The sequence below is a fragment of the Rousettus aegyptiacus genome, unplaced genomic scaffold (genome assembly GCF_014176215.1).
Source record: "Rousettus aegyptiacus isolate mRouAeg1 unplaced genomic scaffold, mRouAeg1.p scaffold_m13_p_5, whole genome shotgun sequence".
Classification (NCBI taxonomy): domain Eukaryota; kingdom Metazoa; phylum Chordata; class Mammalia; order Chiroptera; family Pteropodidae; genus Rousettus; species Rousettus aegyptiacus.
In genome coordinates this window covers 40,413,472-40,441,301 of record NW_023416308.1, presented here as the reverse complement: position 1 = coordinate 40,441,301, position 27,830 = coordinate 40,413,472, and the positions used below count along the sequence as shown (strand labels likewise).

The 27,830-nt window shown below is 40.0% G+C and overlaps 2 protein-coding genes and 1 pseudogene across 3 annotated transcripts; 2 read left to right on the top strand and 1 right to left on the bottom strand.

The window, feature by feature from the left end:
- Positions 1–545: 545 nt before the first annotated feature.
- On the top strand, positions 546–664 carry LOC118603188 (annotated as a pseudogene).
- Positions 665–9,673: 9,009 nt separating this feature from the next.
- Positions 9,674–19,006, top strand: CD3E (CD3e molecule). Of its 2 annotated transcripts, XM_016155448.2 has the most exons (7): positions 9,674–9,755; positions 9,868–9,976; positions 11,891–11,911; positions 15,976–16,215; positions 17,067–17,234; positions 17,789–17,835; positions 18,365–19,006. In XM_016155448.2, the coding sequence occupies exons 2-7, from the start codon at positions 9,928–9,930 to the stop codon at positions 18,419–18,421; spliced, it is 582 nt and encodes a 193-aa protein (XP_016010934.1). In that variant the 5' UTR covers positions 9,674–9,755; positions 9,868–9,927; the 3' UTR covers positions 18,422–19,006. The 2 variants fall into 2 exon arrangements, with proteins under 2 accessions (XP_016010934.1, XP_016010940.1); XM_016155454.2 differs by lacking the exon at positions 9,674–9,755 and having other exon boundaries at positions 9,772–9,976.
- A 181-nt stretch (positions 19,007–19,187) lies between these two features.
- Positions 19,188–27,075, bottom strand: CD3D (CD3d molecule). The gene is made up of 5 exons (XM_016155465.2): positions 26,880–27,075; positions 25,257–25,475; positions 24,679–24,810; positions 24,310–24,353; positions 19,188–24,091 (listed from the first exon to the last, which is right to left on the bottom strand). Exons 1-5 carry the CDS (start codon positions 26,932–26,934, stop codon positions 24,026–24,028), a joined length of 516 nt encoding a protein of 171 aa, XP_016010951.2. The 5' UTR covers positions 26,935–27,075; the 3' UTR covers positions 19,188–24,025.
- Between the last annotated feature and the right edge of the window lie 755 nt (positions 27,076–27,830).

Sequence of the window (27,830 nt, the reverse complement as noted above, 5' to 3'; positions counted from 1 at the left end):
GAAACAGACCAAAATACTAGCATAGTAGGGGGCGGGGCCTAAATATTCCGCTGTTGAATATAGATAGATCATCCAAACTGAAAATCAATAAGGAAATAACATCCTTAAATGACACATTAGACCAATTGGACATAATTGACATTTACAGAGCCTTCCATCCCAAAACATCTGTTTATATATTCTGCTCTAGTGTACATGGAACATTCTCAAGAATCGACCACATACTGGGACACAGAGATAGCTTCAACAAATATAAGAGGGTTGAAATCATACTAATGTAATTCTCTGATCATAATGCTTTGAAACTAGAGATCAACTGCACAAAGAAATCAGGAAGAACCACAAATACATGGAGATTAAACAACCTGCCACTGAAAAATAACTGGATCAGAGAAGAAATAAAAAGAGAGATCAAGAGGTACGTAAAAACAAATGATAATGATAGTACAACATATCAAAATTTTGGGGACATGGCAAAAGTGGTCATAAGAGGAAAGTTCATATCATTACAGGCCTATCTCCAAAAACAAGAATGAGCCCAAATAGTCTATGGCCATGCTACCTTGAAGAAGCCCGATCTCATCTGATCTTGGAAGCTAAGCAGGGTCGGGCCTGGTTAGTACTTGAATGGGAGACCACATAGGAAGACCAGGTGCTGTAGGCATAGAAAATAAAAAAATAAGGGATTGTAAGCTCACAAGGTCCTTGCAATCTGTGAGGTCAACCAAGGCTTGCCTCATCTAAAAAACTGAAAAGAAAACGAGCCCAAATAAACAACCTAACATTTCATCTTAAAAAACTAGAAAAGGAAGAACAAACGAAGCCTAAAATCAGCAGAAGAAAAGAAATAATAAAAATTACAGCAGAAATAAGTGAAATTAAAAACAAAAAAAAGGAAAAAAATGCAACAAAGAGCTGGTTGTTTGAGAAGGTTAATAAAATTGACAAACCCCTGGATAGACTCACTAAAGAAAAGAGAGATTTAGGGATGAAAGAGGGTAAATTATGACTTACATCGCAGAAATACAAAGGTCATACAAGAATACTATGGAAAAGTACATAACACCAAATTTAATAACCTAGAAGAAAGGGGCTACTACTTAGAAAAATAAAACCTTCCTAAACTGAATCAAGAAAAACTGGAAAATCTAAATAGACTGATCAGCAATATGGAAATTTAAATAATCATCAAAAACCTACCAAAAAGTAAAAGTCTGAGACCAGATGATATCATCAATGAATTCTACCAAACATTCAAACTCTTCCAAAAAATCGAAGAGAAAGCAATACTTCCCAACTCATTTTGAGGCCAACATTACCCTGATGCCAAAACCTTGTAAAGTAACACAAAGAAAGAAAACTACAGACTAATATCTCTCATGAACACATGTGCAAAAATCCTAAATAAGATACTAGCGAACTGAATACAGCAACATGTTAAAAAGATTATACACCACAATCAAATGGGCTTCATTCCGGGGACACAGGGGTGGTTCAACATACACGAATTAATTAATGTGATATACCACATAAACAAATTAAAAAATAAGAATCATATGATGTCAGGAGCCATTTTGAGGCACTGAAGAAATCACGTAGCTGATAGCCATGGAGCAGCTGCTGAGACTGCTTAAAGAATGGTTCTAGGAAGCAGGGTGTGGAGTTAAACATTACTGACCCTGGAGGGGAAGTTTGCCTCCTAAAGAAATCTTCTTAAGATAGTGGAATGTTTTACAGCCCAGGAAAGAATAGGAACTTATGTAAGTGTCAGCATTCCTACGGTAATGTACATTGTGCTTTGCCATTATACTCTGTACCTTACTATTTTTCCCTGTGCTTTACTATATTGTACCCTGTGCTTTGCTATTGTATCCAAAAACTTACATAAAGGCTGTGATAAATAAACTCGGGGCTGCAGCAGTGACTGTATGCCCTCCTGAAGCACTTTCCTATCTTCTTCTTTTTTCTTAGGCTTCACCCCCCTCTTTCAGGTACTGATTTACTTTAGCCGGCTGGCTCCAGCATTATGATTATATCAACAAATGCAGAATAAGCCTTTGACAAGATACAGCATCTATTTATGATTAAAACACTTAACAAAATCGGTATAGAAGAAAAGTCCCTTAATATAATAAAGGCTATCTATGACAAACCTTCAGCCAACATTAAATTTAATGTGAAAAACTAAAAACCTTCCCTCTAAGATCAGGAACAAGGCGAGGCTGTCCACTATCACCACTGTTATTTAATATAACATTGGAAGTCCTAGCGAGTGAAATCAGACAAGAGAAAGTTATAAAAGGCATCCAAATAGGAAACGAGGAAGTCAAATTGTCACTCTTTGTGGATGACATGATTCTCTATATAGAAAACCCTAAAGACACCACAAGGACACTACTAGAAACAATAAGCAAATACAGTAAAGTTTCTGGATACAAAATTAACGTTCAAAAATCCATAGAATTCCTATATTTCAATAACGATGTGTCAGAAGAAGTAGAAAAAAGAATTCTTTTTGCAATTGCAACAAAAAGAATAAATTACCTAGAAATAAATTTAATGAAACAAGTGAAGGACCTATATAATTAAAACTACAAGACTCTATTAAAAGAAATCAAAGAAGATACAAAGAAATGGAAAGATATTCCATGTTCTTGGATTGAAAGAATTAACATAGTTAAAGCGACCATATTACCTAAAGCATTATACAGATTTAATGCAATCTCCATCAAAATCCCATCAGAATTTTTTTAAAGAACTAAAACAAAAAGTCATCAGATTTGTATGGAAGCACAAAAGACCCCAAATTGCCAAAGCCATCCTGAGAAAAAAGAATGAGGCTGGAGGCATCACTCTGCCTGACTTCAAATTATACTACAAAGCAATGGTAAATGAAACAGCATGGGATTAGCAGAAAAACAGACACATGGACTAGTAGAACAGAATCGAGAGTCCAGAAGTAAACCCATTTTTATATGGGCAAATAATTTTTGACGAAAACGGCAAAAACGTACAGTGGAGAAAGGAAATCCTCTTCAATAAATGGCGCTAGGAATACTGGAAGACCACCTGCAAAGGAATGAGACCAGACTACTGTTTATCACCACACACCAAAATTAACTCAAAATGGATTAAGGATCTGAATATAAGACCTGAAACAATAAAATGCATCGAAGAAAACATATACACTAAACTCAAGGACCTTGGACTTAAAGAGGACTTTATGAATTTGACCTTAAAGGCAAGGGAAGTAAAAGCTGAAATAAATGAATAGGACTACATCAAACTAAAAAGCTTCTGCTCAGCAAAAGAAATCATCAACGAGGTAAAGAGACAACCACCGAAATAGAAAATATGTTTGCAAACAACACCTCCAATAAGGACCTAATTCCAAAATATACAAAGAACTCATATGACTCAATAATAATAAAAAAACAAACAAACAATCCAATCAAAAAATGGGCAGAGGACCTGAACAGACACTTCTCCCTAGAGGATATACAAATAGCTAACAAATATTTGAAAAGATGCTCAACATTGCCAGATATTAGGGAAATGCAAATCAAAACCACAATAAGATACCATCTCACATCTGTTAGAATAGCTATAATCAACAGGACAAGTAATAACAAATGTTGGCAAGGTGTGGAGAAAAAGGAACCCTCATACTGGTGGGGACTGCAAATTGGTGCAGCCACTACGGAAAACAGTATGGAGGTTCCTGAAAACAATAAGAATTAATCTACCATATGATCCAGGAATCCCTCTACTGGGTTTTTACCCCAAAGATTTGAAAACTTATATCTGAAAAGATATTTGCACATTGATATTCATAGCAGCATTATTCACTGTGGCCAGGACATGGAAGCAACCGAAGTGGCCTATGATTGATGACTGGCTAAAGAAGCTGTGGTACATATATACGATGGAATATTACTCAGCCATAAGAAGAGATGAAATACTGCCATTTGCAACAACATGAATGGACCTTGCAGTAATCATGCTAAGTGAAAGAAGCCAGACAGAAAAAGTTGAAAATCACATATCATTTATATGTGGGATATAAACCTAAAAACAACAAATGAACAGGACACACAAACATAGATTCATGGACATGGACAATGGACTAGTGGTTACCAGATGTTAGGCAGTAGGGGAAGTGGGGGGAGTTAAGGTAAAGGGGGTCAAATATAAGGCAGTAGGGGGAGGGTGAAGTGGGTAAAGGAGATCAAATATATGGTAGCTGAAGGAAACTGACCTTTGGGTAGTAAACACACAATAGAATATACAGATGTCAAATTATAATGTACATCTGAAAATTATACAATTGTATTAACCAATGTTACTGCAATAAACTTAAAAAATAATAAAAAATAAATTTAAAAATAGGGCAACTGCTTGGGTGCTGCAAGTTTATTAGAATCTGAGAGGAGATGGGAACCATTTGGCAAGCCAGAGCAGAGAACATGCATAGACTCCCAGGAGACAGGATTAGCTTCCAGACTGGTCTAGTGGCTGGTGGTACAGATTGAGTGAGGGCAAAGTTCAGAGTAGTCAACTCATGGCAAGCATTTATGTGTCCATAATGCTGATTTCCTAGTCAATTGCTGCCTCCTTCTGTTCATTTTGGGAAGAAACTAGAGACTAGGTTCTGTGAACCCAGGATGGAGAAGGCTCTAGAATAGTGATTCTCAACTGAGATGGTACTATTCCCCAGATGGTATTTTGGAAGTGTTTGTGTGAGATGCTAGAGGCATACACTCAACTCAATACTACCACAGGTCAGGTCATAGAACAGGTCAAGAAAACAAAGAATTGTTCTACATCCCACATGACTTTCAAATGGCCCAAGGGATGTTTATGGACACAGCAGTTGGCAGAAACCTCACCTCAATTCCTTGACCTGTTAGTAAGAGCTATTATATTATGAAAAGCCAGTGGAAGTCCTTGAAACTTTCTATGACTCCCAGCCAAGATTGTAAATAAAAAACAATATTGCATCCTAAAGGGAATGGTAGAGATTAGTGTCACTTCGAAAGGCTTAAAAGATACAGGGATGGAGGGTCTATCATAGTTCATTTAATTCATTAATCTAATCTTTGCAAAAAGGAGGTATCATTGTGCATGAGTGGACTATTACAAACTTAACAAAGTAGTAGCCCCATTGCAGCAGCTAAGCCAAATATAATAGCTTAATTAAAGCATTCACACACAAGTGATAACATACTTTCCTGATCTTGCCTAAGGCTATATTAACTAATCCACTCTCTGACATAACATACTCTGAAGAGACCTGAATCCTTCAGAACATTACATTGGTTTACTATATCAATGACATCATGCTCATGAAATAATCCAGAAATGGCAAGTTCTCAGAGGCCTTGAGGAATGGGAGATAAATTCTATGAAGATTCAGGGGCCCGCCACTTAAGTGACCTTTTTAAGAGGACAGGGCCTTGGACCAGCCATGTCTTCCAAAGTGGAGGATATGTTATTAGAACTTGCACTGCCCTCACCATTAAGAAATAAACAAAATACCTTATATGTTTCTTATATTTTGGAAGAGCATATTCCACACTTGGTTTATTTACCATGTAACATGGAACCATTTCAGCTTTGAGTGAAGCCCAGAGCAGTAAACATCTCTGTAACAAGTCCAGGTTGCAGTACAAGGACCTCTGCACTTAGGGCCATATTTTGACATATATGATGGTAATTAGTAGTATCTGTGGTGGGAAAAGATGCTTTTTGGAGTTTATGGCAAGTTCCAGTAGGAGAATCATATTGTTGGCACCCAGGATTCTGGAGCAAGGCCATTCAATCTGCAGCAGAGATTGTTATACCATTCAAAAATCAGCACCTGGCATGCTGCTAGAGTAGATATACTGGTAGAATTGAGTGACTATCTGTGGAACAGCAATTGACCTTAAACCCAAACTGCATGTTATAAGGTAGTCACTGTGCGGTCCAACAAGTCAGAAAGGGAACAAAAACAATCTATCATAAGATGGAAGGAATACAATCTGGAGTAAGCACAAGCAGCACCAAAAGATACAAACTGCAGGAGAACTTGGCTCATACTCCCACATCATCCACCACTGTTGCATGAACATTTAATCCTCAGCTCAACCTATGGCTCCATGGTGGGCTATCCCCACAGACTAGCTGACAATGGAGAATAAAACATGAGCTTTGTTGACAGATGTCAGCTCAGTATGTGGATGCAAGCCAAAATGGATTGCTGCAGACTTGCAGACACATGCAGAAGTAGCCTCGAAAGACAGTAGTTAGGGGAAATCCTCCCAAAGGCAGAGTTGCAGGCATTGTACCTGGTCGTCCACTTTATGTGCAAAGAGAAGTGGCCTGATGTTAGAATATAGAAAGATTCATGGGCAGTGGTGAATGGCTTAATTTATTGGTCAGGGGCCTAAAATGAGTAATATTAGAAGAGTGGGAGCAAGGAAGTATGGAAAAGAGGCATGTGTTTGGACCTATAGGAGTCATTGTAAAGTATGAAAATCTTTATGTCACATGTTAACATCTACCAGAGAACATCCATCATGGAAAAGTCACTACAACACAACATAGAAGAAAATGACTTGGCTAGCTAACGTGAATTAACCCGTGTCCTCGGTCATACCAAAACGGGAACAATGGAGTTATGAACATAATAGCTATGGTGGCATTAGTGGGGGCTACATCTATGTACAATAGAATGGGCTCTCACTCAGCCAAATCTGATCTAGCTCTTGCTGCTGTCAAAACAGAGTGTAGTGCTGAGCCTCTGTTTTGGTACCATCCCTGGAGGAAACCAACTAGCCACTTCTTGGTCATATAATTACAATGGACCCCTTCCAAAACAAATTTGAAAAGAACCCAATTCATTTAATAGGAATTGATATGGGTTTGGATTTGACTTTCTTGCCTACAATGCCTCGGTTAGCTCTACTATCCAAGAGTTCACATACTGTCTTATCCATTAGCATTGGATCTTGCATAGCATCACAACGGACCATGGGACTCACTTCATAACAAAGATATTTAGACATATAACCACGGGATCCACTAGTCCTATCATATACCACTCCATCCTGAAACTGTACACTCTGATCAATCACTAGATTGAAGACACAGCTAAGGTATCAACTTGAGATGACACCCTGCAATCTAGAGCACTATCCTTTAGGATGTGGCAATAATCTTAAATCAAAGACAGTAATATGGTACTGTGCCCCCAAAAGGTAGAATACATGCATCCAGGAACTAAGGGTTGGAAGTAAAAATATCCACGCTGATCATTACTCTCAGTAAACCATTTAGGAAATCAGTGCTTCCTGTCCCATTAACTCTAGTCTTTGAGTTTCCGGAGGCCATGGTTTCCAGAAGTAGAATACTTCCACCATGGTACACAGCAAGAGTCCTATTAAACTAAGCTACCTGCTACCTACCACTGCCAAGAGACCAATAGACAAAAAAAAAAAAAAAGTTACCCTCCCAACAGAATGAATCTCTCCTTATTATAAGAAGGAGTCAGGAAGCAGGGAGAATACGTATAGAATGCTAGAATGCAAGGATGCACAGTCTGAAAAGGCCATGCTAACCAGGGGCCCAGCCTCCTCAAGCTATGTCTTCTCTTAGGTCAGCAGCAGAAGTGCTAGCTGAAGCTGGAGCTATCTAAATGGATAACAAAGGAAGGAGATGATGACTATCAGATGGGGCCCCCAGAACAGCTGCTATGATTTGTCCCACTAACTTTCCTTTTCTAAACTTCTCCAGGACGAGGGATCAAACAGAGTCCTAAAAATGCTGTTTAAGAATAGGGTGAAATTATCAGATAGCAAGGGGATCTGAGCAATGCAAGGGGTGAACTGCATGTGCTGTGTGGTGCTGCCCAGTCCCCCCTTGAGGGATCCTGGGACTGTGTCTTTAAGGGTCACAGCTGAGCCTTTTCACAGGCATTGTCCTCAGCAAAGCAGCTGCCTCCCCCAAGTTCACACTTCCTCTCTGGGAACAGCTCACATCCAAGACTGGATGATGTGTCTCAATTCAAGACCATTCCGAAGGGTCATCCCATCCTGATGATTCTCCATGGGATTGGCTGAGGTCTCTGTTGCTATCTCATTCTTGTTCACCTTCTCCCTCTGCCCAGTCCTGCTTTCTTTCCTTACAAGTGCTATTCCTGCACTCCCTCAGTGAGCCACCTGCATGCAAATCTTCATCTCAGAGTTTGTTTCCCAGAGAACCCAAGTGATGATAATGCACATTTTGAGATAAGAAAGTAACCACCAGAAAGAAACAGTTCACAAAGTTAAGAGTGGTTTTCTCTAGGGAGAGGAATAGGGCTGAGGTGAGGTGGGGCAGGGGACTGTTGTTCCACACCCTTCTGTGTTCTTTGTTGCTTTTAAGATGTGCATGTATTACTTCCATGATTAATTTTTTTCATTTAAAAAATTTTAAACAATTCGATACTGTCACTCTCCTGTTTTAAACCCTTCAATTGTTTCCCATTGCCCTTGATTAATCCTTAAGAATCTTTAACAAGGCTTGTAAATTTCATCTGATACGGCTCCTGATGACTTTCCAGTCCCATTTCTTGCCATTCCTTCTCACTCTTCAGTTACCTGGCGTTCTGGATTTTTGCTTTCTTGAATGAATCTTTTTCTCATCTCTGGGCTTCAAACATGTTGCTCCCTCTGTCTGGAATATTTTACTTGTCCTCCTCTCTACCTGGTTCACTCCTATTCATCTACCTCATTTCAAAATTTAGATATCACCTTCTCAGGGAGACCTTCTCTAACCCTTGGACTGTATTTAGGCCCCCTTTTATCACTCCAATAGCACCTGTACTTCCTCTTTCTCAGCATTAATCTCCTGAAATAATCTCTTTTTTTTTCTTTTCATCCTCCACATGGACTATTGTTTTAATGCGGTATTACTAGCACCCAGCATATACTACCATGGTAGACATTAAATATTTACTAAATAAAGGAATTTTCCCAAAATGCTTTCTAGGATTCCAGCTCTGCGACAAGTTAGATAACTTGTCTTAGGCTCAGTTTTTTCAAGAATAAAATAGGGATAAAAAGAATACTTACCTTAGAAGGCTATTTTGAGGATTAAATGAGATATGTTGGTAAAGCCCTTAGCACAGTGCCTGGCATAGAGTAAGCATTTGATTAACATGCTTAAAAATAAAGAAAACTTGTATCGGTTTACACTTACCTCAGTGTTTTGAGACTATAACTCATTATTTCCCTTTCCAACATTAAATATTGTATTTTAAAATATTTTTATAAATGTTAGAAGCAAAAAAACGGTATCTCATGGTTTTAAGTCAACATGTATTTTCAAGCCAACGGCTTTTTAAAAAATAGCTGCACCGCGTTGCTCCATGCCTGGTATGCCATAAAGAAAAGAGCTATTCAGTGCTTCTCTCTCTTCCTGTCACATCTTCTTTAGGTGGGGAGGGGTATCTGAGGAAGGAATCCCCAATGTGGGGATTGTGCAAGGCCTAGGCAGTTAAATTGCAGGTATTTTCCACCACACCTTGAGGTTCTGCCAGTCTTCTTGCTTATCCTATGGGAAGATATGGGGTCTAAGTCTCCCCAGCCAATCTAGGTGGCTGCCTCTGCCTCAAATGTTTTTAAGTGACACAGAACCCTGTAGGCCCAGAGGCCCCACCACCACCACACTTCCTGTGTGGGATTCAGAAACCCGCCTCCCCTCCCAGTCTTAGTTGCTTGCTTCAGAGAATGGTGAGTCTCTCTCTTACAAAGCCCCTTTTTCATCCCAGCATCGGGAGCAATGGCCCCCGGGTACTCATCTTCAGCAGGGGTTTTGAAAAAGTCCTTTTTTTTTTTTTTCCAGAAGTAATAAGCCAGCTGGCCTCTGCCATCTTAGGTAGAGTAAGTATCCAGTGAGAGAAGGATGTATTCGGGAAATCTCTGGAGAGTTCTGGGACTCTGCCTCTTATCAGGTGAGTAGGATGGAATGAAAGGGTGATATTTCTCCAGACTGTGGGAAGGCTCAAAGACTAACCTGGTGATGTCCAGTGATACCAAGGGGCCTCATGTACTGAAAGATGTAAGAAACTGTGCAATGTTAGCATTAGGAACTAGGGCCGCAGACTTACAGTGAGCATGCCCCAGGCATTTGGGAGAATTTTCAGGGAACAACCAAAAAAAGCAGTAAGGATGATCATATCTACTGAAGACAAAGTGGTCTCTATGCCTTCAAGGACCAGCTTGTTCTGTCAGTGAACTCAGCCCGTAAGAATTAACACAAAAGAGATTAGAAGGCTTAACCATCATTCCTTGTTCTGAGGAAACTAAATAGTTGAACCCAAATTCTGCACAGGATATAGTAAGCTTTGTGTCTGAGACAATGAAACACTTCATAATTTTCAGTTCTTTTCAGTTAATCAAGAGCTTTTAATGAGTTTAGTCCTTTGTGAAGCAAGGTAGGCTATAAATTGATAAATAACCAAGAGCATTTCCATATCTCATATAAGATAAATAAGATTTTTTTTGAAAGGTTGCCATTTATTGAGTTCTAGATACTATGTAAACAAATTTTTTATATGTGTTAATTAATTTAATCCTTACCTCCATCTGGAGGGTAAACATTACATTCCCTATTTTGTAGATGAAGAAGCTAATACTCAAAGAAGTTAAATAACTTATTTAAAACCGTACAGTAAGTGCCAAAGCTAATCTAAGAAATCAAGGCTGTCTGTCTACAAGGCCTATGCTCTCAATGACTGCACTATAGGAGGCAAAATGGCTCACTATGGCTTTATTTCAGAGACCTACAAAATAATATCACAGCTGGGGCTCCTACCTCGGAGCCACAGCCATGATGTCTCCACTTCCTGCTTCATCTTGGGTTTCTAGAGCTTATATGTACACGCAAATCACCTGGGGATCTTGTTAAGCTTCTGCTAGAGTAGTTCTGGATTCGGGATTGAGATTCTGCATTTCTAGTAAGCTCTCAGGTTTATTAGGTTGCTACTGGTCCAAGGGATACATTATGAGTGTCAAGGAGCAGGATGTGACTCCTGCAGGATGTAGTCAGGCATGTTCTTAGAGGCCTATAGCATAAACTATGCTTTTCAGAGAGAAAGAATATGACTAACAAAGACCCAAGCTCCCCTAGAGGTTTAGCATCATGAGAATGTGTCTAGTCTGCTCTGGCTATAGGAGTGGGGAAAAGGGAAAGTGGTGTTTCACTCATTGTAGAGACTATTGGTAAAAGAGAGGTCCAGGTATACAGAAAACTTTCAGGCAAATCCAGGGAAACTGGTCATTGTAAGGAATTCCAGTTATTTCTGAGTGAGAGGATATGAAGGGCCCAGTGAAAATGTGATCAGGCTCTCTAGAGCACAGGATGTAGTTAATGAGCAACTAAAGTTTCGAGTATTTTCATCTATCTCAAGCACAAAACAAATGGAAAAACTGAACCATCAGACAAGAACCAGAGATGGAAGAAGAATCTCAGAGTTTTTACCTAACCAAGAGTTTGTTTTTCTTCCACAGTCAGAGACCAATTTTCAAAATGGAGGTTTGGCTGCAAAATATTTTTACTATTTCTTCAGTCACCCAAAAAGCAGCTCAACTTTTTCTAACTTCTGTTTGTTAAATATCGTGTGTTCATATTTAATGCTAGATGCTTTCTTGCTCTATTTCATCCCAAACTGACCAGGAACCCCTGGTCAGTACTCAGCAGTATGTGTAACTTGTCCAGGAAACAGGAATGACCGTGATCCAGTAACATTTGGGAAGGACTTTAGATGTTTAGAAATGCTCAGACAAGACCATGGTATGTTTTCTGCTTGAAATTTCAGCACTCACAACATTTACTAACTCTTTTTTTCTTATTATTTATCTTCTAGTTGGTGCTTGGGGACAAGAAGGTGAGATATACTTTATTTCCTTGTCATAAAATCAGCCAAGCATTCTTTGTATTTATGAGGAGAATTTTCTCTAGACCTCCCACAGAGATCAATAAAAGGGGTTTCTTACAATCTTCTCCTTTGCCTTTTCTTCATAAGTCTAGATATATTTCCGGCTCTAGCAAAGAAGAAGGAAACAACAGAGATCACAGGAAATAATGAGTCTTAACTATTCAAAAGAAAAAAAATCAAGACTATTAAATGAAGTTAAAAGTGCCAACAGTTTTAATTTGCTTGCATTTCATATTCAATGAGAGATTTTGTAGAGGATATGTGGCTTGAATGCATGCACGGGTATGCAGCAAATGAGCCTCTGGAGCAGCATTTGAATGTGCATTCAGAACTGCATGCCAAATACTCTGAATATGTGTATATATGTGTGATTATTTGTGCACATATATATGAGTGTGCCTTGCCTGGAATTACTTTCTCAGTCATAGCAGTAAAGAATGTTCCAATATTAGAAGTCTTTCTATTCAATCAGCTTCTCCAGACTGAGTGAACCAATTTTGTTTAAAGGCAATCACTGCCCCAGTCTACGTTCCATTGCACTGCCTAATTTGTAGAGTCCTTGAGATCCTTTTTTTTTTTAACCATGTTACATTATTGACGAATGGGATATATCAAAAGCACTACTATGCCTCAGGATAACTCATCTTTTCTGCATGCTATTGCCATTTGATTTTTTGTTTATCATTTGATTAATGCTCAATATAGACTGTTTTTTTCCAGCTTTACTGAGTTATAGTTAACATATAACATGGTGTAGTTTAATGTATACAATGTAATAATTTGGTATATATAGTGAAATGATTACTTAAAATCCATTTTTTTAAATAGCCTTCAATTGTTTAATGTAGGACATAGGGCCTACATGAAGTTCCATTGTTTTTTAAAATTTGAAGAAAGAATCCTAACACATGAAAGCAGGAACTAATCTTAACAGCTGATAAAAGTATTTCTAGTGATTTTTTTTTATCATTTCCTTTTCAAAGAATGAAGATATCGGTAAGAGGATTTTCACTCTATATAACTTCTTTTCAAAAGTGGGACAAAATGGTCATAGAGGACAATCACCATAGTAAACATTAAGAACAAGAACTTTTTGAGAAAAAATACAACTATCTCTCAATATCATGTGCATGAGAAGTGCTTGCTTGTTTGTTGCTAACTGTCATATCTGATCATTGCTAAATGTGATATGTATCCCTATGCATACATTCAGGAAAGAAGATACATGTGGGTGAGGATTGGAGTCACCACAAGTTTTTATGTAAATCATTGAATGCAGAGATGTTGTCTTATTTACCTGGCCCACTGCCTGGCATAGAATAGGTGCTCGATGTATATTTTTTTAATAAATAAATGATTCCCTCCCGTTAAGAAGCTGGCCTCTTGTGAGAGATAAATAATTGATGATATAGTGTGTTGCATGCTATGATATAGTTAGGTATGAAATAAAATAAAATATAAAGAGAAGAGTGGTCAACTCCACAGAATAGAGTAGTTGGGGAAGGTTCCCCAGAGGAGGTGATTCTTCAGCTAAATTCTAAAGGATGAGCTTTATTCTAGGGAAGAAGAGTATTTTAGGCAGAGGAGATATAGGCTGTGTAGATGAGGTTAAGAGTCTAACTCTGAAGCTAGACAGCCATATTTGAATCTGGCTGGACTTGCTGAGTTTCTTTGAATAATTTATTTAACTTTTCTGTACCATAGCATCATCATGTGTAAAACAAATAATAATGATATGTAGCCTGTAAGATTGTTATGAAGATTGAATGAATGATTCACTTAGAACATTATCTTACACACAGAAGGCAGTAGGTGAATTTTAGGTATTATTATAAGGGAATCATGCAGACTAGATAATAAGCATTACAGTTTATTGAGCATGTATGTTCTAGGTATTGCCCTAAATATTTACCTGAATTTCCTCATCTAATTTTAACATCCATATTCTACAAGTAAGAAAACCAAGGCTAGAAAAATAAATAAGTAATCCAATCACAGAGATAAATATAAATGCAGATGTAGTTGATACTGAAACTCATTTCCTTAACCATTATGAAATGCTGTCTCTGGATGTGCATAAAATCTTTGTGAGCATACACTCTATTTCTAAGCATAAACATCTAGGCCTTTGTATGAGCATGTGTAAGTCTGAACTGTGCTACTAAATTTGTGCCAGTAAAAGTTGTGTACAATTTTCTTTACATTTCTTCTTCAAACAAACACACCAAGCAGAGTAAAATATCTACTTACTTTTAAATTATTTTATTTGTGATTTCCAGTTTATTTAACATCTCTTAAAAAATCAGTACTGAAAAATTATTTCTAAGTCGAAATACTATCAGCTACCTATCGTAATTATACTTAACTCTTAATTATTAGCAGATAGATAAACCTGAAGAATGACTTGTTTACTTACATTCTGTATGATCTCAGCCAGAGAGCTACCTGAGTAATTGAGTTAGAACTCAGTTCTGTTCTCCATTGTAACAGGACCCTAAGAAGAAAAGGAAAAAAGTAACTAACATTTTTCTTGAGCATCTGCTATGCTCTATCCATATTCACTTTCATAATCCATTTAATTTTCACAAATGCCCTATGAGATAAATGTTTTATCCATTCTCCAGGTGAACACCTCAGAGAGAAGACTGTCTCTGAGCACCACCACCTCTCCTCTCTCCCAGCTGTCATATCCAGGCTCAAGCATAGCCTACTGCTGCCCAGTATCCCAGACACAAGTCTTCCAGGAAATGAGGATACACCCCAGCCCCATATTCCCAGGACAAAATTGCCTGCTGTGGGAAACGCGGCTGGGTCCCCAAATTCTGTTAATGAATTTCAATTGTCCACATCAATAGTTCCTCCCTCTAACAAAAATAATTGAGAGCTGATTATACTCAAGGATATTTAAAATAGAGCCACTTTTTATTGAAATACTGTTCCCTTAAAATGTGTATAGTGTATTACATAATTTAAGGGCAATAACAGCAAAATGGTATAGAATAAAAAGAAAGATGTTTAGAGCATTTTAGATCTTTCTTCCTAGCAATTGCCATCAGTTTGGGCTCAAATAAACTCTTATAGAAATTCGAATAAAGAAGAAGAAGAAAGATGTTTGATCTCTATTATGAGGGATCCTGTTAGTTATGAGAACTTCTGAATAATGAAAAATAGGCAAGCCCAAATATCAACAATTCAAAAATATCAAGGTTTTTATCTCTGAGAAGATCTTTTAATATCTATATGGAATGTGATTTTTGCTAATGTAAGAGGATAAGCTTAAAGACTTCTTTAATTGTTCAGCTTTAGTATTTGAAGACCTTCGGAGCTTCAGTGCATGTAGACCAAGAAGCACATGTTGATATATTATTAATTTGATATTTCTGAGTTACATTCATAAGCTTACCTCATGGGCTAACTACATGTCACACCTTTAAGGCTGGGGACTTCCTAAAGGATGGGCCCTCTTTGGGAATTCTTGGAGGATTGTGTACAGTTCCCTTGAAAATTTTTACCTACAATTTAACCTTTAACCTACATTATTTTATTACCAGTCTTTGCTTTTTTCATTTTCAGATGAATCTTTCCTTATAATTAAAAGTAAGTTTATCAGTCTTCTATGAATGCCCTATTTGAAGATGCAGGTCAGTGTGGACAGAAGAGAAGGAATTGACTGAGAGAGATTAATCCCAAGAACTGAGGTCCCCCCAACATTATGTTTTCACACCCATTTTAGAAACATTACAAATAGGGACTTTCATGGGTTTTTGATTACTTCTATCCTCCCTTTCCCAAGTCCCTATGTCCATGCCTATACTCTGAAGTCACCCTCAAAAGGTTCTCTAGTCCCCCTTTTCCTACATAGCTCCTTTTTCATACCCTATAGCCAGTAGTGGTCCCTTTTGACAAGAAAACCTAAGACCTGGATGACACATGACTTTTTGCATTTGGTTGGTTCTTTTGTTACTAATTTGTCTTTTCTGAAATCTTATCGGCTTCTTCTTCCAATTCTCCAGCATATGAAGTCTCCATCTCCGGAACAAAGGTAACGCTGACATGCCCTGAGGAAGCTGGATCTGAAATAATAGAGTGGGAAAAAGATAACACAAAGCTAAATCGTGATGATGAAAAGCTATACTTTGAAGGCAACACCCTAGTACTGGAGAATTTTTCAGAAATGGACAATAGTGGTTTCTATTCCTGCTACACAAGCACCTCAAAGAACGATCGTAATTTTCTCTACCTGAAAGCAAGAGGTAATATAAGTTTCCAGCGTAAGCCTTACTAGATTCTTTAGGGAAGACCATTTCAAAAGGGTACCCTCAATTACCTCCTATAACGCAACTCACAGTCCCCTGACACCTTTGTGTTTCTCCTATAGCCAATACTGCGACTCTCTGGGGCCACATAGCATCAGTTTTTTTCTGAAATACAGATTAAAAAACAATATGGGGCTATCTGGATAAGCTCAGTCAGCACTTGATCTAAAACAACAAATTCTCAAGGGACAGAATTAGTTCATTTGCATTATAGCACATCCAGAATTATGACAAACTGATATGTGTCCATCTGATGCTTTATCCAGAGATAAATTCTTCAGGCGGATTTGCAAAGGAGACTCAAAGCTACCATAATAAAATTCCATAAGCTAAAGCATCATAATAAATAATAATGATAGTAATATTTATTGAGTGCTTATTAAGTTTTAAGCAGCACCACCAAACACTTGCCAGGGATTTTTTTTTTTTTTCATATAATCCTCTTAACAACCATATGAGTTAAGTACTACTTTATTCCCATTTTATAGATGAGAGGACAGAATCTTTGTGAATTGAAAACACATTTCACAATTCTCACGGCTAGTGAGTAATGGAGCTGGGACTTGAACCCAGACTGACACCAGAGCTTCTACCCATAACAGCCACATTTTGTTCATCATTATAAATATATTACAACAAAGGGCTCTGGTGTGGCCAGCATGTGGGTCTTGAAGAGAGAATCCCCTTCATTTGTTCCTTCCTCACACCTAGTGTCCTTGTGCCTTCCTTTTTTTTTTTTTTTTTTTTGTTGATTTTTCCTCTTCTCCCCACACCCCTGTCCCCTGCAGTATGTGAGAATTGCATGGAGGTGGATCTGATGGCAGTGGCCACAATCATTATTGTTGACATCTGCATCACTTTTGGCTTGCTGTTGCTGGTGTATTACTGGAGCAAGAATAGAAAGGCCAAGGCCAAACCTGTGACCAGAGGAGTGGGTACTGGTGGCAAGCCCAGGGGTAAGACCATTGAGTTGGGTTAGAGGAGATTCCCACCTAGGGGGATATCCAGCATGGGCTAGGATAGGCAGAAAGTCCATGGCTAGGCAAGATAGCTTCTCCAGAACATTTACTATACTGCTAAGACCTCAACAGAAGTTTTCACATCTCAGATCACTCCTCTCCTCCCCATTCTAGAAAAGTGCCAAAAAAGTTTATTAACAGAATGGGCTTCCTCAAATTCCCGTCAGTGTTCTGCAATAATCAGATTTCTCCCCTAATCTGTAGGAACAGAGACTTTTAGACATTAGTTCTGCCATTTCCTTTCCCTTCTTCCATAAGTAAGGAAACAGTGGAAGGATCATAAGCTGAAGAAAGTCACAAAAAGATAAGAACAGTGTATGTTTGGGGTAGGGGAGCATTAGCAATGGGATGAAAGAAAGAGAAGAGAAAGGGAGGCTGAAATGGAAAAAGGAAAAAGTGGAAGAGAGAATTAAAGGGGTTTTTGATCTTTGATCTGAGTCTCATTGTACTCCTGCGTGGAAACAAATCCTTCTCCCATCTCTCCTCCGCAGGACAAAACAAGGAGAGGCCACCACCTGTTCCCAATCCAGACTATGAGGTAACAAGGGATAGAATGGGGAGAAGGGGTCTTTCTACAGGAGAAGGGGACAGGTGGGACTGTTCATCTGGCCCACCAGATTCTTCAAAGGCCCCCACACGTTGGACTGCTTCTTGATTAAACAACTAAAGACTTAATGTCTGGCATAGCAGAGAACCATCAGGATTGTTCTGATTGGTTGCTGTGTGTATAATAACAATTGTTAAATATTTTGAACATCGCACTTGGACAATTTCAACAAATATTTATTTAGCACCAGCCAAGCATGTGGTATTCATTTCATTCTGACAAAAGCCCTAAGAAGTGGGTCTTTAGATTCCCATTTTTGAGATTGGAAAGCTGAGACTTATGAAAGGGGGTGACTCAATCAAGTCTTTTACCAGTCGATGCTGTTAAAGTTCGAGCCTGCCTCCTGACTCCTAGTCCAAGGTTCTTTCCATTACACTAAAGCTAGGTCTTCAGAGGCCTGTCTTTTTGAGGAACCACCTCCTCCTATCCTGCTGACCATCTCTCTCTACTCCACCCCCAGCCTATCCGGAAAGGCCAGAGGGACCTGTATTCTGGCCTGAATCAGAGAGGCATCTGACAGCTCCCGAGGACACTGCCTCCCATTGGCCCAGACCTGGCTCCTCTCCAGGCACCTGTTCCCTGGGCAAGTCTTGGACTCCACAGAATTGTTACTCTGCTTCTTGTGGAACTCACACCTGCAGCCTTGTCCCCAGCTCCCTCTTTCCTGCTTTCTCTGCTGGTGCACAGTCCTGGGATATTGCTGCCTTATTGTCCTTTGAAATATCATTGCTATTCACCCCTTCACACCTGGCCTGTACCTTTGTCAGAATATTTATTTCTGCTGTTCACCACCACCCCCAATTCCTTTCTTCCCTGGTGAGTGTTATTTCTCCCTTCTGTTCCCTCCTTTTCCTGTGTATAAGATGCCCCCATCCCTAATTATTCCATCTACCTTCCTATTTTTTCAGCTCTCTCTTTGGCAACCCTCTGTGGGAATGGACTGGATAAATATCGGCAGAGGTCTTGGCCTTGAGCCAGGCCTTTGTTTCCTCTCTCCTAGCTCCAGTGTAGGCCCCTGGGCAGTCATCTCCATGTCCGTGAATGTTAGGTCCCTTGTCAGCTGAGAGAGAAAAGAAATAAAGTGTGTTTGGCTGAAAGAATTGTTGTTCCTCTTTTCTGAAAGGCCCTCAGAGGCTGCCTCATTTCCTGAAACAACTCAGGTCCTCTCTACCTTTGACTAAATTCCCCAGCCATGATCCCAAAGGCAAGTACTACATGTTTTCACAGTGGGTGGAGCATTATTTGAAGGTCTCTTTGGAGAAGGCATCAGGAAATAGTTGAGAGAGAGAGAGACAGAGAGAGAGAGAGAGAGAGAGAGAGAGAGAGAGAGAGAGAGAGAGAGAGAGAGACTGCAAGCTTGAGTGAGATAAAGAGCAAACAATTAGTCATTTGACTAACTTCTCTTGGAGAAAAACATCAAGGGTGGCAGAGAGTGATGAGTCCCTGACAGAGTGGCAGTTCAAAAACATAGGTGAGACAGAAACGAAGGCTTAAAAAGGCAGATTAAGGCAACAGTGAGAAGAGGGGAAATGTAAAAATGTTGAGAGATGGAAAAGATTTCCACAAGCTGCCTCTAAAAGGAGGAGCCCCAGAGTCAGGGCGAGGGAAGTAGAGCAAGGAGGTGCTGTCACGCAGGTACCACTCCCTCCACTCTGAGAGACAGCAGCAGCTGTGGTTTAGCAGCCAGGATGTGGGGTGTATGCAGAGTGAGGGTGAGAGAGATGCAGCAGCAGCCAGAGGCAGGTGTGGGAGGGCTTCTTTCTCAGTCTCCCAGGATACATGCGCAACTTGCAGCGAGAGGAAACCAGAGCACTGAAGATCTGCTTTAGTCCAGCTCAAGGCAGTGGGTTCTCTTCTCTCCCTCTCTGAACTCAGAAACCTCCCTGCTCACCATAGGGCTATGTATGTATGCGACCAGGACTGAAAAAGCCATTCGTGGTTACCAGCCCCCCATATGCTATTCACACTCAGCCTTGGGTTTATGGCTACAGTTTCTATTTGATAGTCCCTGTTGAAACATGGCTTCTTTCCCTCTAAACACTCAATACTTATGCTCACAAGGAGTCTCCACGATGTTGACCTTCACTAGCTAGAATAGCAGGCTGGCCTAGGGGTGGAGTGAAAGTTTTGTCCCTGGCATATTTGATGGTGCCCAGTCAAGGGAAAGTGAGGCCCAGCATGAGTATTTACTGTGTTCTAGAAGTTGTGCTTAGAACTTTAGGTGCATTATCTCATTTAATTCTTATGACAACTTGACAAGGTAGATGTTGTCCTTGTATGACCATGAAACTATGGGGGCTTATTTGCCCAAGGTGTATAGTTAGTGAGGAACAGAGCTGGAATTAGCAGCCAGAAATGTTCAACTCCAATGCCAACTGTGATCATAAAGAATGCTCTCCACTTTCCTGACTTAAGAGGTCTGTATGTGATTGTTTAGGTATTCTTTTAATGAGTGTTCTTCTGATCACTCATGTGGCAGGCAAGTACTATGTTAAATGCTGAGGAGACACAAATAAACAGTTCCAGTCTTCAAGGAGCTTGCAGTCATATAACAGTGCCCAGGCATGCAAAAAAGGTAAACAAAGCAGAAGAACAAATGTGACTAAGCACTTGTTAGTGCTACAATGTCGCTGGTGTTCTGAGGAGGAACTGAGAAATGAGACAGTCTGGAAAGCTCCACGGATGAAGAGAGACTTGATCTGGGCCTTGAAGGGAAGGCTGGATAAAATTTGAAGACAAGGCTCTCCACTCACTGAAGATGAAATAGATAACCTGAATAGGAAGAAATAATACCAATTCTGTACAAACTCTTTCAGAAAATGGAAGAGGGAATATTTCCAACTCATCTAAACTTATCTTCTGTAATGGTTAATTTTATGTGTCAATTTGGCTGAGCCACGGTATCCAGATATTTAGTTGGACACATCTAGATGCTCTGGATGTTGTTGTGAAGGTATTTTTGAGTTGAGATTAACATTTAAATCAGTAAACTTTGAGTAAAGCAGGATACTTTCCATACCGTGGGTAAGCCTCGTCCAATCAGTTGAAGGCCTTATGAAAAAACAGACTAAGGTCCTCTGAGGAAAAGAAAACTTTCTTTGTTTCTAAACGGTCTTTAGATTCAAGATGCAATATCAACTCTTTCCTGCATCTCCAGCGTGCTAATCTATTTTGCAGATTTTGTGGCAAACCCTAAGTAATATACTTTGATATCAAAACCAAAGACATTACAAGAAAACTGCCGACAAGATCCCTTATGAATAGATGCAAAAATTCTTCATAGAATTGAAGCAAATCTAATTTGATAATATATAAAAAGAAAAATATATAATGATGAAGGAATGCAGGATTGGTTTAATAGATCATGCCACCAAAGTAATTTATCATATTAACAGACTGAAAAAGTAAAACTATGTAAACATATTAATCAATGCAGAAGAAGCACTTGACAATACTCAACTATTTTTGCTAAAAATTCTCAACAAACTAGAAAGAGAATAGAATGTCCTCAACTTGTGAAAGAGTATCTGAGAAAAACCTACAGCCAACATCATCCTTAATGCTGAAAGACAACGCTTTACCTCTAAGATCACAAACGAGGTAAGAATGTCCTCTCTGCACTCCTGTAAACATTATACGGGAGATTCTAACCAGTGCAATAAGCCAAGAAACTGAAGTAAAACACATCTGGATTGGAAACAAAGAAGTTAAACTGTCTTTATTCACAAACTACATGATTATCTATGTAGACTATCTAATGGGATCTATAAAACAAAAACTACTAGAATTAATAATTGAGATTAGGAAGTTTTCAGGGTAAAAATTGATTTACAAAAAGCAATTATATTTCTATATACTATCAATCAACAATTGGAAATTAAAATTTTTTAAGCACCATATATGATAACATAAAAAATTATAACATACTTAGGGATAAATCTGACAAAAGACATGTTCATAGATTGGAAGACTCATCATTAAGACATCAGTTCTCCCCAAATTGATCTATAATATCAGTACAATCTTAGTCAAAATGCCAATAGGTATTTTGTAGTAAGCATTTGAGGAGCCAATTTATATTGGAGTGCCAAGGAACTAGAATAACAAAACTACTTTTTTTAAAAGTTGTATCCCAGCCATTCCACCTCTGAGTATTTATCCAATAGAAATAAAAGCATATGTCCACACGATGACATATATTAAGTTCATAGCGGCTTTATTTGTAATAGCCAAAACCAGGAAGCAACCCAAAAGACTATCAACAGATGAATGGATAAACAACTGTGGCATATCCATACAATGGAGCACTACTGAACAACAAAAAAGGAATGAACTATTGAAAGATGCAACAAGATGGATGAATATCAAAATAATTATGCTGAATGTAAGAAGGCAGATAAGAAAAGGGTACCTAATATATCATTTCATTTATATTAACTATAGAAAAATGAAAACTAATCTGTAATGACAGAAAATGAATGACTAGTTGCCTGGATGGTGTGGAGATAAGGAGAGGAAGGAGGGAGGGATTGCGCACAAAGGGGCATGAGGAAACTGTTCGAGGTGTTGGATATGTTCATTATCTTGATCGTGTTTCACAAGTGGGTAGATATGGCAAAATTTGCCAAATTTTACACTAAAAATATGCTGTTTATTAGTGTCAGTTTGCCTCAGTAAATCTGTTTTTTAAAAACACACACAAAAAATAGAGCCAAAAGGGACACAAGATTTTAGAAGGGCTCAGATGGAGGGAGGGCAGTGTTTCTCAACCTTGGCTTCCCATTAAAATTGACTTAAGTCTTGATGCTCAAGACCAATAAAATTAGAATTTCTGGGGGTGGATTCACCCAGAAACCAGAGATTCCAACATACGGCCAATGTTGAGAACGAGTTAAAGGTATGGTGGGGTATAAAGGCATATGAGGAATCAGATGAAAGGAAGTGTGCAGTGTGTGAAAAGGATACAAGCACTGATGCAATGCATGCATGAAGTGTTGCTCAGTGGAGGTATTCAATGTGAAAGCAGGGTCTAGGGTTAGAAGGACTATGGTAGTAGAGATATGAAGGGTAGAAATAAATCATAACCATGAATGCAGCATGTGTCGTAAATTGGAAGTTCATTCCGTCTCTACCAAAATTAGGATCTGTATATATCTTGAAGAAATAGTGGTCAGAATCATCCAGATCTCTGACTATATAGTTTTTAATTCTTTTTTCTTTTGGGAACTCTGGTCTAGAAAATGCTTACTCTCATTTAAGTGTCCTGAAGTTCACTAAATTATTCTTACTCAAAGAACAAAAGGAGAGGTTCCCACCTATGGTAGACAGAAACAGGCATGAAGGACACAAAGTAAGGAACCTCAGTTCTCCATTTAAACTGGAGATTCTCTGAATTAGGGCTGTTTCAGAATTACTCGGGGACCACATGCCTAGAGTGGGGCCCACGTGTCTATATTCTTAACAATTCCCTCAGGCTCTCAAAGATTTAGAACCACCACTAACCCACTAAGCAAAGATGACATCTGTTCAAAATATCCTAAGTCCCCACTCAGTCTCAAACTTCAGCTTTCCAAGTGAGTGGAGAGAAATGTGTTTTAATTGATGAAGAGTTTCTGTTGCCAGTTTATCCTGCAGGAGAAAGGGTCAGGGCAGGCTCTGGGGAAAGGAAGATAAATGGTACTAAAGGGGTCTAGGCTAAAACCTCTCAATGGGGGTTAAAAAGCCAAGGCCAGCTCCTTAGCAGAAGTAAGACTTTCTCATACACATTCTCTGCATCTTAATAAGAAGTGAGTCCCAAGGCCCTTGATGTCTCTACCACCTCCGCTTGTGATGTCATGGAAACTTCTATGTGGCTCAGTTCCTGAACACAGCAGTCACCCTCAGCTGCGGTGAAGAAGCCAAAACTCAGGAAGGGTTACAATAGGGGGCTAACCAGAGACAAAAAACAGCGAGGGAGTATGCAGGGGCAGGTCCTGAACCCAGAGTGTGTACCACCATGCCTTGCTCAGGAGCCTTGAAAAGTCCAGGCGCCTGCTAAGTGAAAGAAGACATATTTATTGACTGAACAAAGAGAGAAGGTGCAGTTGATAACTGATGCTCCTATAAGCCACCAATCTCAGGTTCACTTGTTCCGAGGCCAGTTTTCACCAAGACGGCTGTACTGAGCATCATTCCGATCACGAAGGGGCTGAGAGATGAGAAGGGGAAACAATGCGGCAGAGTCAGAACTCTCCTGGGGAGGACCCCAGTGGGTCCCAGAGATGAGAGTTTATACATGACCTTTCCAGACCCTCCCCCAGAGAATTCCCCACTAGGACCCCTCATTCATGCACATGACACCTAGTGTCAGTTTCTCCATCCTCACTCATTCCTCCTCCCATTCTCATCTTTCTCCTCTGGACTTACCTGATAGAGCTGGTCATTCCTCAATAGAGCTTGAGTCTCAGCAGCTAGAAGAACCAGGAAAAGAGAGTTATAAAGGGCATAGGAGGATGAGACAATGAGACCCCACAAACACTGCAGGGGGCCTGAAGCTGGTCACGCCCTCAGAAGTCTGCATGAGTAATATGGGCACACAAGTTCTTTCAATAACCAGTTTTAAAAACACTTATGAGGACTGCAAGAATGCTTCCCAAATGAGACACAACCCACTTGCCAGCCCCATTCCTTAGCAGGTACACAATCACCCATACCTACATCCACAACACACATGCACGCACGTACACACACACACACACACACACACACACACACACGCTCTGTCCTTCCACTTACCCCTAGAGAGCCTTCCAGTCTCATGTCCAGCAAAGCAGTAGACTCCCAAAGCAAGGAGGAGAGTGGCAATGATGTCAGTGACAACAATGCCAGCCAGGGTAGCTGAGTCCAGCTCCACACAGTTCTGGCACACTATGGGGGAATGGAGGCAAGAAGAGAGGTAGAAGCCATCCTCACCTCCTAAGGTAACATCAGGATCTCTCATGCCAAGACCCAACTTAAGATCCTTGGAGAGAGGCCTGCTCCTGGCCTTGCTATAGCCACCTCTTCCTTTCATCCCAAGGAATCCCTGAGGAGAGCCAAGAAGTAGTCTCAGCTTTATAGGAATTTAAATAAGGCAGGAGACCAAATCACTCTCCCAACCTAACCCCTACTGCTTAGATCACAAGGCTTGGGTCACTTCTCTTTCTCCATTAGTTAAGTTCTCTCAAACTCCCAAACTCTGGCTTGTACTATTATAAGAGTAACCTTAGTCTGTTTAGAGAACAGATTGGTTCACCATAGCCCCCTCCAGCTAGAAAGTTCTCATATACAGAGGCCCTATCCATTCCAACCCAAAGTGTTCAGGCAGCACATACTTCTAAAATATACTTGTAAAGTAGATAATTTGGTGCCTTTGTAAGATGTCTCCTTGCACTGATACACTCCTCGTGGGTCCAGGATGCGTTTTCCCAGGTCCAGACTTTTATTGTTTGAGAAAAGGTTCCCCATCATTCCCTCTAGCCATATGATGCTTCCATTGCAATTCAAAAGCACTTTGTCCTCAACTTCATCCACGAGATCCTGGGAGAGACTCACTAAGGAAAAAAAAATACCGTGACTGGAGTCAGCACTTTGGTCTAAACTAGACTCCTAGTTCTACTGAGGCTCATGCTTAAGAAGGACCCCTTTCCAAGTCTAGGACGGTTTAAGGTTTACAGCAAAAGAGAGAGAAGTCACAAGAGAAAGGCTTCGGGATACTCCCCATGAACAGCAGGGGCCAGGAAAGGCACAAGGACGCAGTTCAAGCAGAGGGCAGGCCCTGATGGACACAGAGCAAAAGAGAAAAAAATTGGATTGATCTAAGAACCATCCTGGAAGTGTGTTCAGACCACTGATTAGAAATAAGAGGGGAGCATAGACTGCTGAAGCATCCAAGAGAGGTGGAAAGGCAAAATGTTCCACACTTGGAGGTGTCCATACTTTTTTCTCCAGGAAAACTAATTCTACTTCCCAGCCACCTGTGACACTTTCACTTCAACTTCTCTCCCTCTCCTTTCCTCCCCCTTTACCTTACTCCAACAACTACCAAGAGAATGGATCTCTCACTGACTAAAGCCTTTCCCAGGGCCAATAACTATTGGGGGTAGGAGAAAAGCTAACATGTCTTACCAGCCCACTGGTCCAGAAGAAGACCCAGGGAAAATTCCATGTAAAGATTTTTAGTTGTGCTACACTTGCTTAAGGGGAGGGGGACAGATTTTTTTTTTAATCAAATCCATTCTTGGAGATCCACACAAGTCAAGTCTTGTGGAGAGTTTAAGGGCTGGAAGTATGCACAGCACCTTTCTAAATCTACTGAATTGCTTTGACTGAGAACATCACCAGAACCCAGAGGAAAAGTGGAATCTACGTTCTCCCTGAGCTTTATACTCTGTTACCAATTTGGATATAAGAACATCCTCTAGAAAATCCCAATGCCTCTGAAGCAGGTCAGGAATATATGCATGTATGCTCTGGGAGAAACACGTACATCAGATACGTCACATCCTACACTCTTGTCTCATGTGGAATCTGTTTCCAGTGAAAATGCTGGATGTCCCAAAACAGCTGATTCCTAGGACAACCATTCATCTCAGTTTGCCTGAGATCAAGGGAGTTCCTGGGACATGGGCTATCAGTTTTAAAACCGGGCAAACAGGAATGAGTTGGTCATTCTCTTACCCCAAATCTGCCTTTCCTCATGCTCAACCTAAAGTTAGCTCTTCTCTTAAAGCACTGAGACACCCAAGGCCAAGATGCACTCCTAACTAGAGTTGGTCAAGCCAAGAGCCTGTTTCTCAGACCCTGCCCTACATTCCAACCCTGCCCTCCTTGACAACCCTACCTAGTGAATTAAAGCTAGCACTGAGAAGAACTTTCAAGTGGTCCTCGCTGCAGGTGGTATTATCCCTCTCAGGTCCCTTCTCCTAGATGCTCCCACCCACCTGGGGAAGCCTTACCTTGGAAGAGAAGGGCAGCCAGTATCAGGCCAGCCAGAAACCTGGTGTGTTTCATTTTCCAACAGAATTCATTCAGTAGATAGACCCAGGTCACAGATCTATCAGCTACGATGAGAGCTGCCCTCCACCAGCAGACTCACTGGTACCGGAAAAAGTAGAGGGTAGGGGAGGAACTAGAATAAGCCTATTTGTCTGTTCTCTGCTATTGATGATAGGAGACTGTCAGAGTAAGGGTTAGCTGGGGGTGGGGTAGGAAGGAAGCAGATGTAAATTTCTCTCTCCAAGCCAAGAGGGTAAGGGTGGAGTGAAAGGGAAAGCAGAGACCATAGAAAAGATTGCCGGGACTCCTAAGAAGTACAAGGAGATTTAGGATGTCCTTTCCTGAGTCACTGATGAAAAATATGAACTTCAGAGTTCATATGAACAACATAAGTACATTTACTTGCCACCTAAAAACTGCCACCTGTCAAAACTTAAGAGAAACTGTGAGCCTCATCTCATACCAGCTAAGTTCCTCCCACTCCTGATCTTTCTTGGGATCCTGGCCAAGGTCTTCTTTGGGAAACCTGGGACAACAAACTAAGGAGCTTCTTACCAGTAGGAGGTTGTGCTTTGGAACACCCCCTTACCCACCCAACACCGCCAGAGATTTGAATTCTGGCACCAATACTGCTCCTCTGGGCCTGTACCACTCATGTAATTTTTCAGAGCCTTATTTCCTCAGTATCATGATAAGATTTTTTTTTTAATTTTTCCATTACTTTTGACATTTAATATTATTTTGGTTTCAAGTGTACAAAGTAGTGGTTAGACAGTCACATAACTTACAAAGTTATCCCTCTGATAAGTCTTGTACCCACCTGACACCATATATAGCTATTATAATATTGTTGACTATATTCCCTATGCTGTACTTTGCACCCCCATGACTATTTTGTAACTATCAATTTG

Bases quoted from the DNA above. Each gene is read 5' to 3' on its own strand.
- CD3E (XM_016155448.2), top strand. From the start codon at position 9,928: ATGTATTCGGGAAATCTCTGGAGAGTTCTGGGACTCTGCCTCTTATCA. The intron at 16,216-17,066 runs GTAATATAAGTT...TGTCCCCTGCAG, and splicing joins TCTCTACCTGAAAGCAAGAG to TATGTGAGAATTGCATGGAG. The intron at 17,235-17,788 runs GTAAGACCATTG...TCTCCTCCGCAG, and splicing joins TACTGGTGGCAAGCCCAGGG to GACAAAACAAGGAGAGGCCA.
- CD3D (XM_016155465.2), bottom strand. From the start codon at position 26,934: ATGAAACACACCAGGTTTCTGGCTGGCCTGATACTGGCTGCCCTTCTC. The intron at 24,811-25,256 runs GTATGTGCTGCC...ATTCCCCCATAG, and splicing joins TTTACAAGTATATTTTAGAA to TGTGCCAGAACTGTGTGGAG. The intron at 24,092-24,309 runs GTAAGTCCAGAG...CTCATCTCTCAG, and splicing joins GGAATGACCAGCTCTATCAG to CCCCTTCGTGATCGGAATGA.